This window comes from Leptodactylus fuscus, chromosome 2, assembly GCF_031893055.1.
Source record: "Leptodactylus fuscus isolate aLepFus1 chromosome 2, aLepFus1.hap2, whole genome shotgun sequence".
In the NCBI taxonomy this organism is placed as follows: domain Eukaryota; kingdom Metazoa; phylum Chordata; class Amphibia; order Anura; family Leptodactylidae; genus Leptodactylus; species Leptodactylus fuscus.
In genome coordinates, this window is record NC_134266.1 from 191,767,103 (window position 1) to 191,782,983 (window position 15,881).

The 15,881-nt window shown below is 41.8% G+C and overlaps 1 protein-coding gene across 1 annotated transcript in view; it reads left to right on the forward strand.

Annotated features, from left to right (window-relative positions):
• The window catches only part of UGGT2 (UDP-glucose glycoprotein glucosyltransferase 2), a 197,559-nt gene that overhangs the window by 113,336 nt on the left and 68,342 nt on the right, over positions 1–15,881 (forward strand). The window contains exons 23-25 of the mRNA XM_075265381.1: positions 6,608–6,735; positions 10,253–10,351; positions 11,868–11,970. Coding sequence (XP_075121482.1) covers positions 6,608–6,735; positions 10,253–10,351; positions 11,868–11,970 — 330 coding nt within the window. The remainder of the gene's footprint in view (positions 1–6,607; positions 6,736–10,252; positions 10,352–11,867; positions 11,971–15,881) is intronic.

A 15,881-nucleotide genomic window follows, 5' to 3' on the forward strand; every position in this document is an offset into this window, starting at 1 on the left:
GAATCCTATGATTGTGGGGATCAGTCTTATGTGTCTTGGTAAGGAGTTCCAGAGTATGGGGGAAGCACGGGAGAAATCTTGGAGGCGGTTGTGTGAGGAGCGGATGAGAGCAGAGCGGAGGAGGAGGTCATTGGCGGATCTGAGGTTACGTGTGGGCAGGTAGCGGGAGATTAGTTCAGAGATATATGGAGGGGACAGGTTGTGCATTGCTTTGAATGTTAACGTTAATGGCTTGAACTCGATTCGCTGGGCTATGGGTAGCCAGTGGAGGGGACTGGCAGAGGTGAGCAGCCGATGAAGATCAGGGGGTGAGGTGAATTAAGCGGCAGTGCAGTTTAAGGTGGACTGGAGTGGGGGTGAGGGTGTTTGCTGGGAGTCCATGGAGAAGGGTGTTGCAGTAGTCTAAGCAGGAGATTATGAGGGCCTGGACGAGCATCTTGGTAGTTTCAGGGGTGAGGAAGGAGCGGATTCGATGGATATTCTTGAGCTGGAGGCGGCAAGAGAAGTTGAGGGTTTGAACGTGTGACTTGAAGGATAGGTCAGAGGCCAGGGTAACCCCAAGGCATCGGGCCTGTGGGACAGGGGAAAGTGGGGTTCCATTAACTGATAGATGGGTCAGGTGGAGGGGCCATACGGGGTGGGGTGAAAATGATGAACTCAGTTTTCTGTGTTCAGTTTGAGAAAGCGGGAGGAGAGGAAGGAGGCTACGGCCGTTAAACAATCTGGAACTCTGGCCAGCAGGGAGGTAATGTCTGGTCCACCGATTGTATATTTGGGTGTCATCGGCATAGCAATGGTATTGAAAACCATGAGATCCTATAAGTTGGCCCAGACCAAGGGTGTAGATGGAGAACAGGAGGGGTCCTAGGATGGAGCCTTGGGGGACACCTACAGAGAGAGGGCATGGTGAGGAGGTGGTGTGCAAGTGGGAGACGCTGAATGTGAGGTATAAGGAAATCCAGGAAAGGGCCAGGTCTGAGATGCCAAGGGATGAGAGAATTTCTAAGAGGAGAGAGTGGTCAACTGTGTCAAAGGCAAAGGAAAGGTCAAGGAGGAGGAGGACAGAGTAATGGTGCTTGGCTTTGGCGGTTAGAAGGTCATTGGTGACTTTCGTTAGGGCAATTTCAGTGGAGTGCCGGGGTCTGAAGCCTGACTGAAGTCTGTCAAAGAGCAGGTTGGACGAGAGATAGGAGCAGAGTTCAGAGTGGACGTGTTGCTCAAGCAGTTTTGAGGCGTACGGGAGCAGTGAGATGGGACGATAGTTGGCTGGAGAGGACGGGTTGAAGGATGCTTTCTTAAGTATAGGAGTGACAGTGGCATATTTGAGGGCTGAGGGAAGGATTAATTGGCTAGGGATAGGTTGAAGAGATGGGTTAGGGCCGGAGTAATGACTTCTGTGAGCTTGGGGATGAGATGTGACTGGATCGGGTCAAACGCGCAGGAGGTGAGGTGGGATTTGGAGATTAGGGAGGAGAGTTTTTCATCAGTGATAGTGGGGAAACAGGTCAGGGATGAGGAGCAGCAAGTAGTTGGGTAGAGGGGTTGTAGGGTGATACTGTCTCTGGTGTCAATTTTAGTTTTGTAGTAAGAGGCAAAGTCGTCAGCTGAGATAAGTGATGTCGTAGGGGGGGCAAGAGGATGGAGGAGGGAGTTGAAGGTGGAGAATAGCTGTCTGTATCTCAGAATCTCAGAGATGGTCTTTCTTTTTCACCCATCCACCCCAAATATGCGGGAGAGAGGAATGCCAAATGCAGCACCTTGTTTGTAGAAGAGACTTATTCAGTGATGGAACATAGGCATGTCTCACCAGATGGCAGAGCTACATTAACCTGACATATTGTTATTAAAGATTTGTTGACACAATCGTGCACGGGATTTTACATTTCGGAAATAGAGAGACTGAGTCTGATCATTCATGTGTTTCCTAACTACATCACTCCAAGCCTTTTATTATATTCACCTCCTAGAATAGTTATTGATTCTGTCACATTTACTACTATAATGTCTATATGCTGCAGAGGAAATAGAAGACTGCTGTGAGTGTACACCACAGCAATGGAAATGTGTATGTTTAATGTGGTATGCTTCGCTCTAGCTGCATTTAATCCTTGGATGGAGTGAAAGTGTTGATTCTTTGTAATGTTGGAAGAAATATGGCCTAATCATAAGTGTATGCAGTTAAAGAGAGTTAAGTGCTGTGGTTTATGGGCTATCTTGTGCTGCTGTGCATGCCATTTAACCATAAATAAAGGCTTACAGGCAATTATTACACTGTGCTTTGAAGATAATTATATAAGTCTTTAATGGATAGTTTAACGCTTCGAGTAAATTTAATGCATTTTATTTTCACATTATCACAGAGATATTGAAATTTGCATTTTTTTTTCAGGGTTTTTTTTTCTGTCTTGTTTTAAGTTCCTTTGGCAATTATTCCTGCGGTGAGCTAAAACAGTTTATTTTTATTTATTGTGCTATCTAGGAAATGATTTCTGGCCACTGGCTTATGCAATCTATAACAGAGCAGACGTGAAATGAGCTAGCATAGGGCCACACATTACCAATTAAACATTTTATATTTTATCTGCAGAATACTCCAGGCAGCTGCATGAAATTGGGATTGCTGCCTGGAGTAGACTCAATATATGAATTGTGAATGGAGAAAAATGTTTGACCATGTAAATGTTAAGGCTAATCCTATATAATACCCTATAAACTGGCAGAAGACTCTGCGGAGCTAAGGAGCTTTTTATGCTGTCTAAAATTGAAGAGTGCTGTGCAAATAGTGTCCTGACATTAAACCCGTATCCGCTTATGCTGATATGCACCAATAGTGTGCAGTATGGACAAAAACTACATGCATTACTAATGTCATTTTTCAGTGCATTTTTTTTTTGTCCTCCCTACAATTGCTTGTCATTAACATTTTGCTTATTATAAAGGAACTACTAAATGCCGTTGTACTTTCTGTAGCTGCACAACTTTGCTTTTGCAACACACTTGAATTACATGCAAACAGTCCAAATAATATTGCAATAACAATAATTGTTAAATAAGTTGTCCAACTGGAAAAAGTAGTTTTTAGAATGGCCGTTGCCCCATGGAATGGAAAGGCCACAGGAAGAATCGTGGCATTTTACAGTAAGTGCAAAGTGAATGGGATTCTAGCGAATCCCATGCCCATTTTGCGGTAAAAACTGCGATTTCCAAAACGGAACAGTTTTGAAAATCGCAGCATGTCAATTATATCTACGGAAACGCCAGCAGTTTTCCCCATAGATATAATTGTAACAAAGTCCGTGGAGGAAAACTCTGCAAACTTTTTGTTTAAAGTACTGCGGGGAGAACCGCGATGCATTGCTGTCACTGTTTTCCCCGCAGTGCTTTATTGCTGCGGGTCATCCCAGTTAGGCCTTAGCCTAACTCAGAATCCTCACCTCCCCATAAGCACAGCCGTTTTGGTGTCTGACGCCAATCTCAGCTTTGATTCTTTTCAACAAAGAGTAAATGACCACTCATTCAACCACTGGCAGCAACAGTGATTCCCCTCAATCATTGATTGTCTGAGAACCATATCCTGCCCAATCAAAGGACCAACAATTCGAGACTGATGAAGCAACTGGAATGTTTCACGGATCAGTCAGGAAGTATTGCTGCTTTTCTTTCTGAGGCTTTGGTAAAGAATTTTTGCCCAAAAGAAAACCCCTTTTAAGTCTATGATCAAAATGTTATTCTGAATAATGAAAATTAAACTGTGAAAATGATTCACATCTGGTGGGACTGTGACATTCTGCGGCCTTTCTGGGACGCGGTGTTTTCTTTATACTCCAAGGTGAGTGGGCGCTCTGTCCCTGCATCACCGCAGTTGGCGCTCCTGTCTGTCATTCCGGGCAAATTGTCTGCGATTAAGAAGGACCTCTTGGGGCATTTCCTTACGGCCGCCAGGGCGGTCATTCCGAGGCATTGGCGTAGCCCCACCCCCCCTCTTTGCTTGAGTTCCTCCAGGAGTTCCTTGTTATTCAGAGGATGGAGGCTTTGGTGGCGGAGGACTCTCCTGATTACTCCAGGTTTGAATGCCTCTGGCGGCCTTGGATCTTGTTCCGGGAATCGTCTGACTTTTCTGCTTCTTTTGCTTGAGTGTGGTGTGGCCTTCTATATTCTCTTTCTCCCGTTGTCCTCTGCTCTCCCTTCCCTGTTTGTTTCCCGACGTTTGTCCTGACTATTTCCTTTTTTTTTTTTTTCTCTTTCCGTTTTCTTCGTATTTCTGTCTTGTTTTTGTTCCCTCCCCTTCTTTTTCTTTTTTATTATGTTGAGCAGGTACTGCACTAATTTAGTGGTTTGGGGTTTCCTCCTGAGCCGCCCCTTTTTCCTTGTCCATTTTGATTAGTGACGTTGCTCCGTTTGTTCCTTTCTGTTTATATGTTTTAATTTTGAAAAATCTCTAATAAAACCCGTTTACACATAAACTGTGAAAATGACTTACATCGAACCAAACTTATGAAAATGGGGCATGAAATGATATTGTAGATTTGGCCCAGCTTGCTAGATATGTTAGTATGTAAAGTATGCCACTCATGAGGTGGCACAAGAAAGAGTAAACTTTTATCGTTGGTCAAAAACTGTATTTAACTATTTTAGAAAGTACAGGCATGTCATGAATCTACAAAATATTTGGTATACATCATTTGCTTCCCTTGAAGTGCTGGTGCATTTTTCTTAAAGGAGTCGTCTGCCTATTAATAATAATCGCCTATACACAAGGATAAGGTAAAAGTGTCATCATTGGAGAGTCTACTGTTGGTGTGATTCTGTCATGATTGCAGGGAGAACCATGTAAATGAAAGTGGCGGCCAGCATGCTTGACCAATGCTCCTTTCACTTTTGAGGAACTAACATAACAGCAATCTCAGCCAACTTCATATAAATTATCTGTCATGCACACTACTGCTTCATTCCCATGGGGTGCTCTGTTCTTGTGATCACTTGGGGGTCCCAGTGTTCCAACCGTAGCAATCAGTAATTTATATCCGATCCTTCGGCTAGCGGTTAAGCACTGACAGACTGAGGTTGCTCATGCTCAACAGAGAAAACTCTTTTGGGGCACACCCTTCAACCCTTAGGATATTGACGATAATACACTATAAATTTAGAGTGTCTTTAGTTGGAGGATCCTCTGACACTGTGATGGACCGGCGATCCACACTGGGAATAATTGTCATAAGTGACACCTGTTTGTGACTTCTGTTGAACCCAACACTATAGAAAATACAGGACCAGAACCAGATGGCGTAATAGATTGTATAGTGGCCATGCAGTGTTACTGCACCACAGTTCCCCCTAAAGTTAATTGGAGCTGAACTGCAGCAGTGACAGAGGGCTACTATACAATGTATGGAGCCATCTACCTCTGGGTCTGTACATTTAGTACTAGGCTGACAGCAGTCCGGATGGCAAATAAGTGAGTAGGCTGGCTGGCTGTCCTCACTGATCAGTTTGATTTTTGATTACTTAATCCTGAGGATAGTACACACAAATTCTGGTACAAGCCTAAATCCCCTTTGACCAAATTTTTTTATTTTTATTTTTTTAAAGATTTTTCTGAAACAAGGGAGATGAGCTTTTGATAAGGGCTCCACTTTGGATATCTCTTCTGAAGAGGTAATCCATGTCTCAGAATTATTTTATTTATCTGATACACAAAGGGGTGGAAAATTTGGGTGAAGGGGATCCAGCCCTTGTTATCTTTACAAATTCTAGTAGTTTGCTATTTGCTATGTTGCAGTTTGTGATTGGGGTAACCCAACTGCCTGAACCTCAGTCACTGCATGTTTTTGTTTGTTTGTTTTTGTTTTCCTTTTTATATAGTTTAAAAAAAAAAAAAACTTGCAAAATGGAGAAGAACGATGGTGTGAAGGTTAAAAAAATCTTTCCACATAACTATTTCCTTCCTTAGCTAGTATTTTTTTCCTTGTAAAATGGGCACAGCCTTTGAGATCCTGCAGAGTATTCAAGTTAAATATCACACTATGTTGCATTCAACTTAGGTGGAGAATTTTACAATTTCATCAGGGGTTACAATACTGGCACATTATAAGTGAAATTAGAATGTAGTGCATTGACCCTTATGGTAAGCGTAACCAGAACAACGGGCAGAATTCTGGTGTACAGCAAGAAATAGAGAACACACTTGCACAGCAAAATATTTTTAGATGAGAATATTCTCTTGAGTGTAATTTATGGAAATATATATATATATATATATATATATATATATATATGTAATTAAAGGAAGTCTTATAGTGACATTCATGGAATATGTGACAACAGAAAAACACAAAAAATGCTATTGTCATGGGGGCAAAACAGGCCAATTGTTAATGCTGCATTATTTTGGCCAGAAAAATGAACAGCGTAACAAAGCCAATTATAGGCAATTAAGTCTTTTGATCACTTTTGGCATCTGTTATTTGACCAATTTAATGCTAGTGCCTCTTGTTCTATTTCTGTAATGGAACAGAAAAAAAAAAAACTATTGAAGAAATATTTACAGTTCTTGGTTGGTTAATCTTGTGTTTTTAATTTTTTTTTTTTTTTTTTTTTTTTTTTTTAGATACTGAGAAATGTTAATTCATATGTCTTTCATGAAGAGGACTTTCATTTATTGGAAAAGATCACGTATACTACCTCAGCAGAGAAGATAAAAAACCTTGTGAAAAAGATAGCAGCACCATCTAAACGGTAATATATAATTTCTATAAAAAGAGCTACCATGAAAAATCACGCACTTATTGCAATAGTAATTTTTAATCCTACCTCTGTGTTTGAGTCTGGTTATATTATTCCAAAAAAATACCTGCAGTTAACTTTTAAATCACTGGCGTTATTACTCATTGATGTGTTACCAATGAAAAGGGCTTACTTTCTGAAACCTTCTTCACTCCCAGCTGTTTAGCGAAGTCTCCAAAAGTTATCCTGTGATAATACCTGCAACGGAATGACTTACAGATCTGTCCACCCTTAACTTACATCAAATTTTGTTAATGACTTCAATTCTCTATTAACCCATTAATGCTCTGGTCAGTAATGGTACGTTCTCGCAAGTAGCACGTTCGCGCTCAGTACTATTACTGACCTGTAATAGCGCGAGCACAGAAGCTGTGCCGGCCACCGACAGGAGCTCTGAGGGGAATCCCCGGCTGCCAGGGATTCCCCTCCGGCCGGAAGTAGTTCCTCTTCGCTGTAACAGTGGAGGTGCCGGTTGCCATGGCGACCACTCTGGAGCAGAGTGGCGCCATTATAGCTACAGACTTGGCATCCAGACACCAGGGCGGGTGCTGGGCCACAGCATTGGCAGGAGCGTGGCAATGCTGTTCATTTCAAACTGCAGAAGTACTTACGGTACTTCTGCTAGCAGGCCTGGAACACGGATACATGCCAGGTGCGGGCCTGAGGTTACCCCGCGTGTGATAGAGCGGGGGGGGGGGGGGGGGGTCTGCGTTCCAGGCCTGCTAGCAGAAGTACCGTAAGTACTTCTGTAGTTGGAAATGAACAGCATCGCCATGCTCCTGCCAGGTTATGCTCGAGTATATACGGTAAATGCAATATTGTGGCATGGGTAAACCCTTGAAAACCTGCAGTTCTCCAGACAACTACTGGGGAGCCATTCATGCTCATTTTAGGGGGAATTTGTCAGCAGGAAAGTCAGTATCTTGTGTGGTTGCTTCTACGCTTTCCAAAGATGTGTTTCTTCATAGTTGTAGCTTCATTTTCTAGAAAATCAGTGTTTTACTCTCATGCAAAATAGTTTAAATGGGGCTTTAGGAGCGTTTCTTCTTCTTCCGGTGTTTTGCTGTCTGCTCCAGATTACCAGCCCTTACTGCTATCCAGCTCTTCCCTGCTCTTTGCTTGAGTGACCTCTTCCTACCCATTTTTGATTTTTCCCTTTTAAGAACTTGAAGTTGTGTTTAATCCAACAATTTAGAGCACGTTTTCAGTATGTATTTGTATCTTGCAATCAGTTTGTGTTTTGCAAAACAATTACTCATATACAACAAAAAAGTGGCATAAATGGGTTAGTAAACTCCTCTGTTTCAAAGTAGTGTTTATAAGCTAAATGGGTAAGAACCTTGTCTATAAATCTACTTGCATGGTATATGGATTGAGGAGCACAACTACATGAAACTGTAAGAAACTAAGATCTCTGTATTCAGATCAAGTCACAAATGGACACACACAGCAAAAAACAAACTGCAGCATAGCAAGCCAATGCGCCTCATTTTCACTAGTGACACCGTGAAATAAAACTAGATCCCTAATAATCACCCGTTTACTTGTTTTGCATCTACATGCCAATTACAAGGGTAAATTAAAGGGGTTTTCCCCATCTCACTGTTTCAGCTTTGCCTACTGTCTCTTCTCACTTCCTGTATTTCTCTTCCCTCTTGCTGAACAGGACACTATGAAGGATCACAATACTTATGCAGACCATATACTATGCATATGCTTGTAGAGAACAGACTCAGACTGTGTATTTACATAGAGAGTTAAACGGCAGAGCATACTGCAATTAGCTGAACCGATTGTCCTGCAGACAGAGCAGTGAGTGACATCACTTGTTCTATCTCACAGGCCCGTGGTTATGATAACGCTGTGTAAACAATGGGAGGAATAAGTTCAAATGGCAGGAAAACAAAGCAGCATTTATAAAGCAATATATTTATGAAAAGCCTTCACTTTACATAAGCTACAAGTATAAATAGGATCATTGAGATGGGACAACCCCTTTAATCTCTGAAGTTTGTACTGTCAGACTTCTCTGGTTCTGACTATTGATATATGTGTAACTAATCTCTATATACACTAAGTACATGCACATATATCGAGAGACTGGTCAGTCTGTCTGAGTCGGTGGGATGCTCCCCCAATGACTAGTCTCCCCATTCATTTTTAAACTAGGTGTAATTGCTGCAGCATTCAAGAATAAAGCATAGATCTTTGTAGTGGAGGAGCTTGGCAAGATTTTGGGCAACATGAAGATCCCTACAGGATTCCTTTAATACACATATTGTAGATGTCTGACTTTTAAGGTTCATCTTTCAAGCACTTGTACTGATTTTAGCAAATTTAGAAATATTAGTTGACATTTTCAAATTCCAACAATGAGTAAAATATTAGGGTTTTGTGTTTTTCATGCTTCAGTTGTAGCTATCGAGATAATTAAATTCTGCTTTTAAAGTGCGTCTTTATCATTTTAAATTTCACACAAAAAGTGATGTTTTTTTCTATGATGTCTAAATGGCATCTTTATATTGCGGTAGATAGAAGATTAAAAAGACGAAAAACAAATCTCAAACTCTCAAACAATAGCGAACAGTTCCAATTAGTGTACCTAAAAATGCAAGAACTTCTTTCAAGACATGTGAATACTTGAACAAAGTCATATGTGGAGATTGCCAACTAAAATGGTCAAGTCGTAGTAATAAGAAAGCAGTAGATGAAATTTTGCAAATTAGAGGGGATGAATGAGCAAAGAAACTGTCTTAAACTAGAACAAAAATAGTATGTGCCTGATCTACCCAGTGTGGAAGTGTTCATGTAAGAAAATAGTAAAAGTAGAGCTGTAAGCATGTAAGCACTGTTTAATTCTGGTGATGGTGAAATTGCACTCTGGGCAGTCTCATTTTGTATACTTATACATTTCTCTCCATTATGGACCTACACTGCTCTTTTTCCAAGAAGACCTTAATTTGAGCAGCCATAATGTAGCCTGTGCCAATCCATACAGATACTGGAGAAAGCCACTTACCTTTCAACAGGAAGAGGCAAGGACTACTTCACTTGCCAACTGAATTTTGGTCATTTGGTCGTCAAGTAGTTGAAATGTGCTACACTTCGGCCACCTTTTGTTATGAAAGATCAAAGTTCGCATCAAATTGTCTTTCTAAGATACTTGGCTTTGTCAGAGAAGAAGGAAATAAAAAGATATTGAGTAATTCTTTTAAACTTAAACACAGAGCTCTTGGAAGATCTGGCATATTGTACTTGAGTCTCATATATATATATATATATATATATATATATATATATATATATATATATATAATTATATTAACTTTTTCATGGATAAGCTGCATCTATTGAACTTTGTAAAGGTTTACGTTGAGTTTCTTTGTGACAGATTCTATTTAATTTTCACCCTGGTTGTTTTGTTTTCCGTTTCCTAATATTACAAACAAATTTTTTTTATATTTTGTAGTACTTCAAGTGATTTGGTTATGAAAGTGGATTCTCTTCTCTCATCCATGCCCAAGGGAGAGTCAAGACAGGAGCTGAAGTTTGTGAAACAGAAACACAGGTACATGCCTAATTCCACTTATCTGTACATATAGTATAAAGGATTTCCGTGTTAGAACTGAAAGAAAATTCAGACTAAGGCTAGGGTCACATCTGTATTGAAGTCTCTGTAAGAGACTCCGCCATGGATTACGCTTAAGATTGGTGGAGAGAAAAGTCTTGGTTTCCACCTAACAGAAACCGGGAGGACCCCATTATAGTCTGTAGGTCTGTGGACAGGGTCTAAATCTTTCAGATCCCCAGGCAGACCCAAACGACAGCGAACCGAATGCTAGTGTGGACCTAGTGTAAGTATTTTGTTTTGGTGGTTTTACTGATATCATTTAGTTGGTATACCATTGTACCAGAACAATATTACTTGATAACCCTCACTTTGTATACCCTGACTGATACTCCTTTTCTTATTGCAATATCATTGCTATGTGTGTGTTACTTCTGGTGTTAACCTGTTTTGTGTTATAAAAAAAAAGTGAGTTCATTTGACCATATTAAATTTTTGTTTAGCAAAGATGATCAAATAAAATACTTAAAATTATTAACTACATGTAGCCATATTCCCTATTAAAGGGGTTTTCTAGGCCAAAAATGTTTGACCTATCCTAAAGAAAGATCACTAATATCAAGTCTGTTCGGTCTTACACCCAGCATCCCCATCAATTATCTGTTCTCAGCAGCTGATACACAGAGAATAGAGCAATAAGCAGACATCTGTGCTCTCTATGGAGTGGAGGAACAGAAGTACTGCAGCTTAGGTTCCATTGAAATGAATGGCAGCTTATCTGCAGTGCCCAGTCTGTCCACTACAATAAGAACGGTGTTGTCTGCTTCCTGCTCAATTTATGTGTATCAGTGGCTGAAAACAGCTGATTGATGTGGGTGCTGGTAATCAGACACTCACAGATCCGATATTAGTGACCTATCTTTATAGGTCATCAATATATTTAACACAGAAAACCCTTTTGACACCTCAGGGGCACTGTTGCCCTTTTCAAGTGAGTTTTTTCTGCATACCACTTATTGGACACTAGCAGATTATGTAGGAACTACATTGACAAGGAACATGGTAACATGCAGCTGGACTCACTTTAATCCTCATGCAAAATTATGACCAGGGTAAATCCTATTAAATCACCAATACTGTTAGATAGGTCAGACTCTCCTAAATGTTATGTCTTTTCTCCCTCACATAAAATTGTGCCTGTGTTGCCAAGATGTTCGTTTATTTCATAACAGGCGAATGAGCAGACTGACGCACCGAGGGCAACTCCACTGTTCCAAAGTGCTATTCCCCACAGTGCTCTAATATGTAGGCAAGAACACAGGGCCAGGAGAGAATTCAGCATAGCTCCCTGGCCCAGTCACTCAAAGAATGCACCACCATTGTTATTTTGTAGAGAATAGTGATCTAAGAGCTCTTTAATTTGGGTAGGTTTTATGTTATCAACATATTTTAACAAGGAAGGTAATTGAAGATTTCTAACTTTTTCTGTTTTTTTTTTTTTTTTAAATTTTTCTAGTCTAATCAAAGTGGAACCCCAAGAAGCGGGGCCTTATATAAATGTGATTGCTGTGGTTGACCCTCTATCTCGAGAAGCTCAAAGAATGTCACACTTATTAATTGTAAGTGTAAACCATTATATGACTCAGTCAAACTATGTATTGTGTACAATGTCCTAGCAGCCATCTTTTCAAAATTATTTTAATCCAATCACAATTCAAATCTGTTATAACTTACAGATACAGAATATGAATAAACATATTAACAATGATACCATCAGCTATAAATCTATATTACAAAAACACATCCCATGCAAAATCCCATCCACATAGCCCTTGCATTTTGCCACCTACTGGGAAGAGAGGGATGAAAATGAAATTTAAATAAATTGAAATTAATAATAAACTCTTATTTTAATGTCCTGTTTTCTCAATCCAAGTTCCCCAAATCTTGTTAGTCTATTTTACTACCCATACTGGTTTAAAGCTTAATAAATATACTAGGGCCTTGCTCTAATTTCCATTTTTGTAACCCATTATTTGCAACATATAGCGATCTTGAAATATCTGCTCTAGAGACTTTATCAATTCCCAACTGTACAAACACCCCAAATAAGCATAGAAATTCTACATAGGATAAACTTTCATTGTCCCCCAAACATTGCAAATCATATTGATTTTGTGAATAAAAACACTTAAGCAGACAAAATTTTGGGTTGCCATCACAAATTTTTTTTTTTTTTTTGATGCTGCAAATTTTGGGACTTTCATCAGTACCCTAACTGAATGTGCACCCTTTTTGGAGTTGTAGGAATTGAGTGCTGTTCTGTACCCCCTCTTCACATATTGCGGGGAATTCTGCAAAAACAAGACACCATAGCTGCACGACCTGACCATGCTGGGAGACTCACAAGCAACGAGGACAAGATCCAGCATCCGTCAAAATGCCAAGGCTTTGTCTATGCTAAAATCCCATTAGAACATAAAGGACAGTATGACACTCCTGTTTTAAAGGTTGTTTCTTTAACCCTTAAATATAGAAAATTAAAAAGGGTTAAATGGGAGAGTATGGGTGCCCGACTGTCCTGTTTATTCTGATTGTATTTTAACGCAGACAATAAATCCTGGAAGTTTTTACTGATGCTGGATCTGGTTCCTGTTTGAGGATGAGCTGCACTTTCCCTTTTCACTGCAGTACTGTTACTGGGGTTCTACGCTTTTGGACAATGTCTTCTGGGACCCCAAGCAATCTTCTGTAATCTGTGGGGAAAATTGGCAATAAATATTAGTTTCCTGCTGCAACATCAGAGGGATGAAAAAAATCATTACACCGCATTAATGCTCATTTGTATCAATGGATTGTTTATGTATTGCTGGATAGGACAGGTCCTGTCCAAAATGAGACGCTCTATGTAACTCTTCTCCACTCTAGTCACAAAATCATGATTCTGAATATAGGATCTCCCTTTAGGAACTCAGAATTCCCTAGTAAAATATTGATGACTGTCTGTGGCTGCCCCTGCTTGGATACATCCTGAGTGTGTTGTATTAGAATAAAAACTATACAGCCAAGCATATATTTCTAAGTAGAGATGAGCGAACACTAAAATGTTCGAGGTTCGAAATTCGATTCGAACAGCCGCTCAATGTTCGTGTGTTCGAACGGGTTTCGAACCCCATTATAGTCTATGGGGAACAGATACTCGTTAAGGGGGAAACCCAAATCCGTGTCTGGAGGGTCACCAAGTCCACTATGACACCCCAGGAAATGATGCCAACACCTCTGGAATGACACTGGGACAGCAGGGGAAGCATGTCTGGGGGCATCTAACACACCAAAGACCCTCTATTACCCCAACATCACAGCCTAACAACTACACACTTTACACACTCAATACCACCTCTCTGACAGTAGGAAAACACCTTGAAACATGTGTATTTGGCACTTGCAGTGAGGAGAGCTTGTCACCAGCAGTGAATTTGGCCCTTGTAGTAAGTTGAGGTTGGCACCAACATTTGTTTTGAAAATCAGGGTGGATTGAGCCTCTAACCAGCAGAGTTTGGGCAAATTCATGGTGGAGGGAGCCTCTAAAAACCCCAGTTTAGACCAATTCATGGTGGAGGGAGCCTCTAACCAGCCCAGTTTGGGCAAATTCATGGTGGAGGGAGCCTCTAAAAAACCCAGTTTGGACCAATTCATGGTGGAGGGAGCCTCTAACCAGCCCAGTTTGGACCAATTCATGGTGGAGGGAGCCTCTAAACATCCAAGTTTTGGGAAATTCATGGTGGAGGGAGCCTCTAACCAGCCCAGTTTGGACCAATTCATGGTGGAGGGAGCCTCTAAACAGCCAAGTTTTGGGAAATTCATGGTGGAGGGAGCCTCTAACCAGCCCAGTTTGGACCAATTCATGGTGGAGGGAGCCTCTAAAAAACCCAGTTTGGACCAATTCATGGTGGAGGGAGCCTCTAAACAGCCCAGTTTGGGCAAATTCATGGTGGAGGGAGCCTCTAACCAGCCCAGTTTGGACCAATTCATGGTGGAGGGAGCCTCTAAACAGCCAAGTTTTGGGAAATTCATGGTGGAGGGAGCCTCTAACCAGCCCAGTTTGGACCAATTCATGGTGGAGGGAGCCTCTAAACAGCCAAGTTTTGGGAAATTCATGGTGGAGGGAGCCTCTAACCAGCCCAGTTTGGACCAATTCATGGTGGAGGGAGCCTCTAAAAAACCCAGTTTGGACCAATTCATGGTGGAGGGAGCCTCTAAACAGCCCAGTTTGGGCAAATTCATGGTGGAGGGAGCCTCTAAACAGCCCAGTTTGGGCAAATTCATGGTGGAGGGAGCCTCTAACCAGCCCAGTTTGGGCAAATTCATGGTGGAGGGAGCCTCTAACCAGCCCAGTTTGGACCAATTCATGGTGGAGGGAGCCTCTAACCAGCCCAGTTTGGACCAATTAATGGTGGAGGGAGCCTCTAAAAAACCCAGTTTGGACCAATTCATGGTGGAGGGAGCCTCTAAACAGCCCAGTTTGGGCAAATTCATGGTGGAGGGAGCCTCTAACCAGCCCAGTTTGGACCAATTAATGGTGGAGGGAGCCTCTAAACAGCCCAGTTTGGGCAAATTCATGGTGGAGGGAGCCTCTAACCAGCCCAGTTTGGACCAATTCATGGTGGAGGGAGCCTCTAACCAGCCCAGTTTGGACCAATTAATGGTGGAGGGAGCCTCTAAACAGCCCAGTTTGGGCAAATTCATGGTGGAGGGAGCCTCTAAAAAACCCAGTTTGGACCAATTCATGGTGGAGGGAGCCTCTAACCAGCCCAGTTTGGACCAATTAATGGTGGAGGGAGCCTCTAACCAGCCCAGTTTGGACCAATTCATGGTGGAGGGAGCCTCTAACCAGCCCAGTTTGGGCAAATTCATGGTGGAGGGAGCCTCTAACCAGCCCAGTTTGGACCAATTCATGGTGGAGGGAGCCTCTAACCAGCCCAGTTTGGGCAAATTCATGGTGGAGGGAGCCTCTAAAAAACCCAGCTTGGACCAATTCATGGTGGAGGGAGCCTCTAACCAGCCCAGTTTGGGCAAATTCATGGTGGAGGGAGCCTCTAAAAAACCCAGCTTGGACCAATTCATGGTGGAGGGAGCCTCTAACCAGCCCAGTTTGGGCAAATTCATGGTGGAGGGAGCCTCTAAAAAACCCAGTTTGGACCAATTCATGGTGGAGGGAGCCTCTAAACAGCCCAGTTTGGGCAAATTCATGGTGGAGGGAGCCTCTAAACAGCCCAGTTTGGACCAATTAATGGTGGAGGGAGCCTCTAAACAGCCCAGTTTGGACCAATTAATGGTGGAGGGAGCCTCTAACCAGCCCAGTTTGGACCAATTAATGGTGGAGGGAGCCTCTAACCAGCCCAGTTTGGACCAATTAATGGTGGAGGGAGCCTCTAACCACCCCAGTTTGGACCAATTAATGGTGGAGGGAGCCTCTAACCAGCCCAGTTTGGACCAATTCATGGTGGAGGGAGCCTCTAAAAAACCCAGT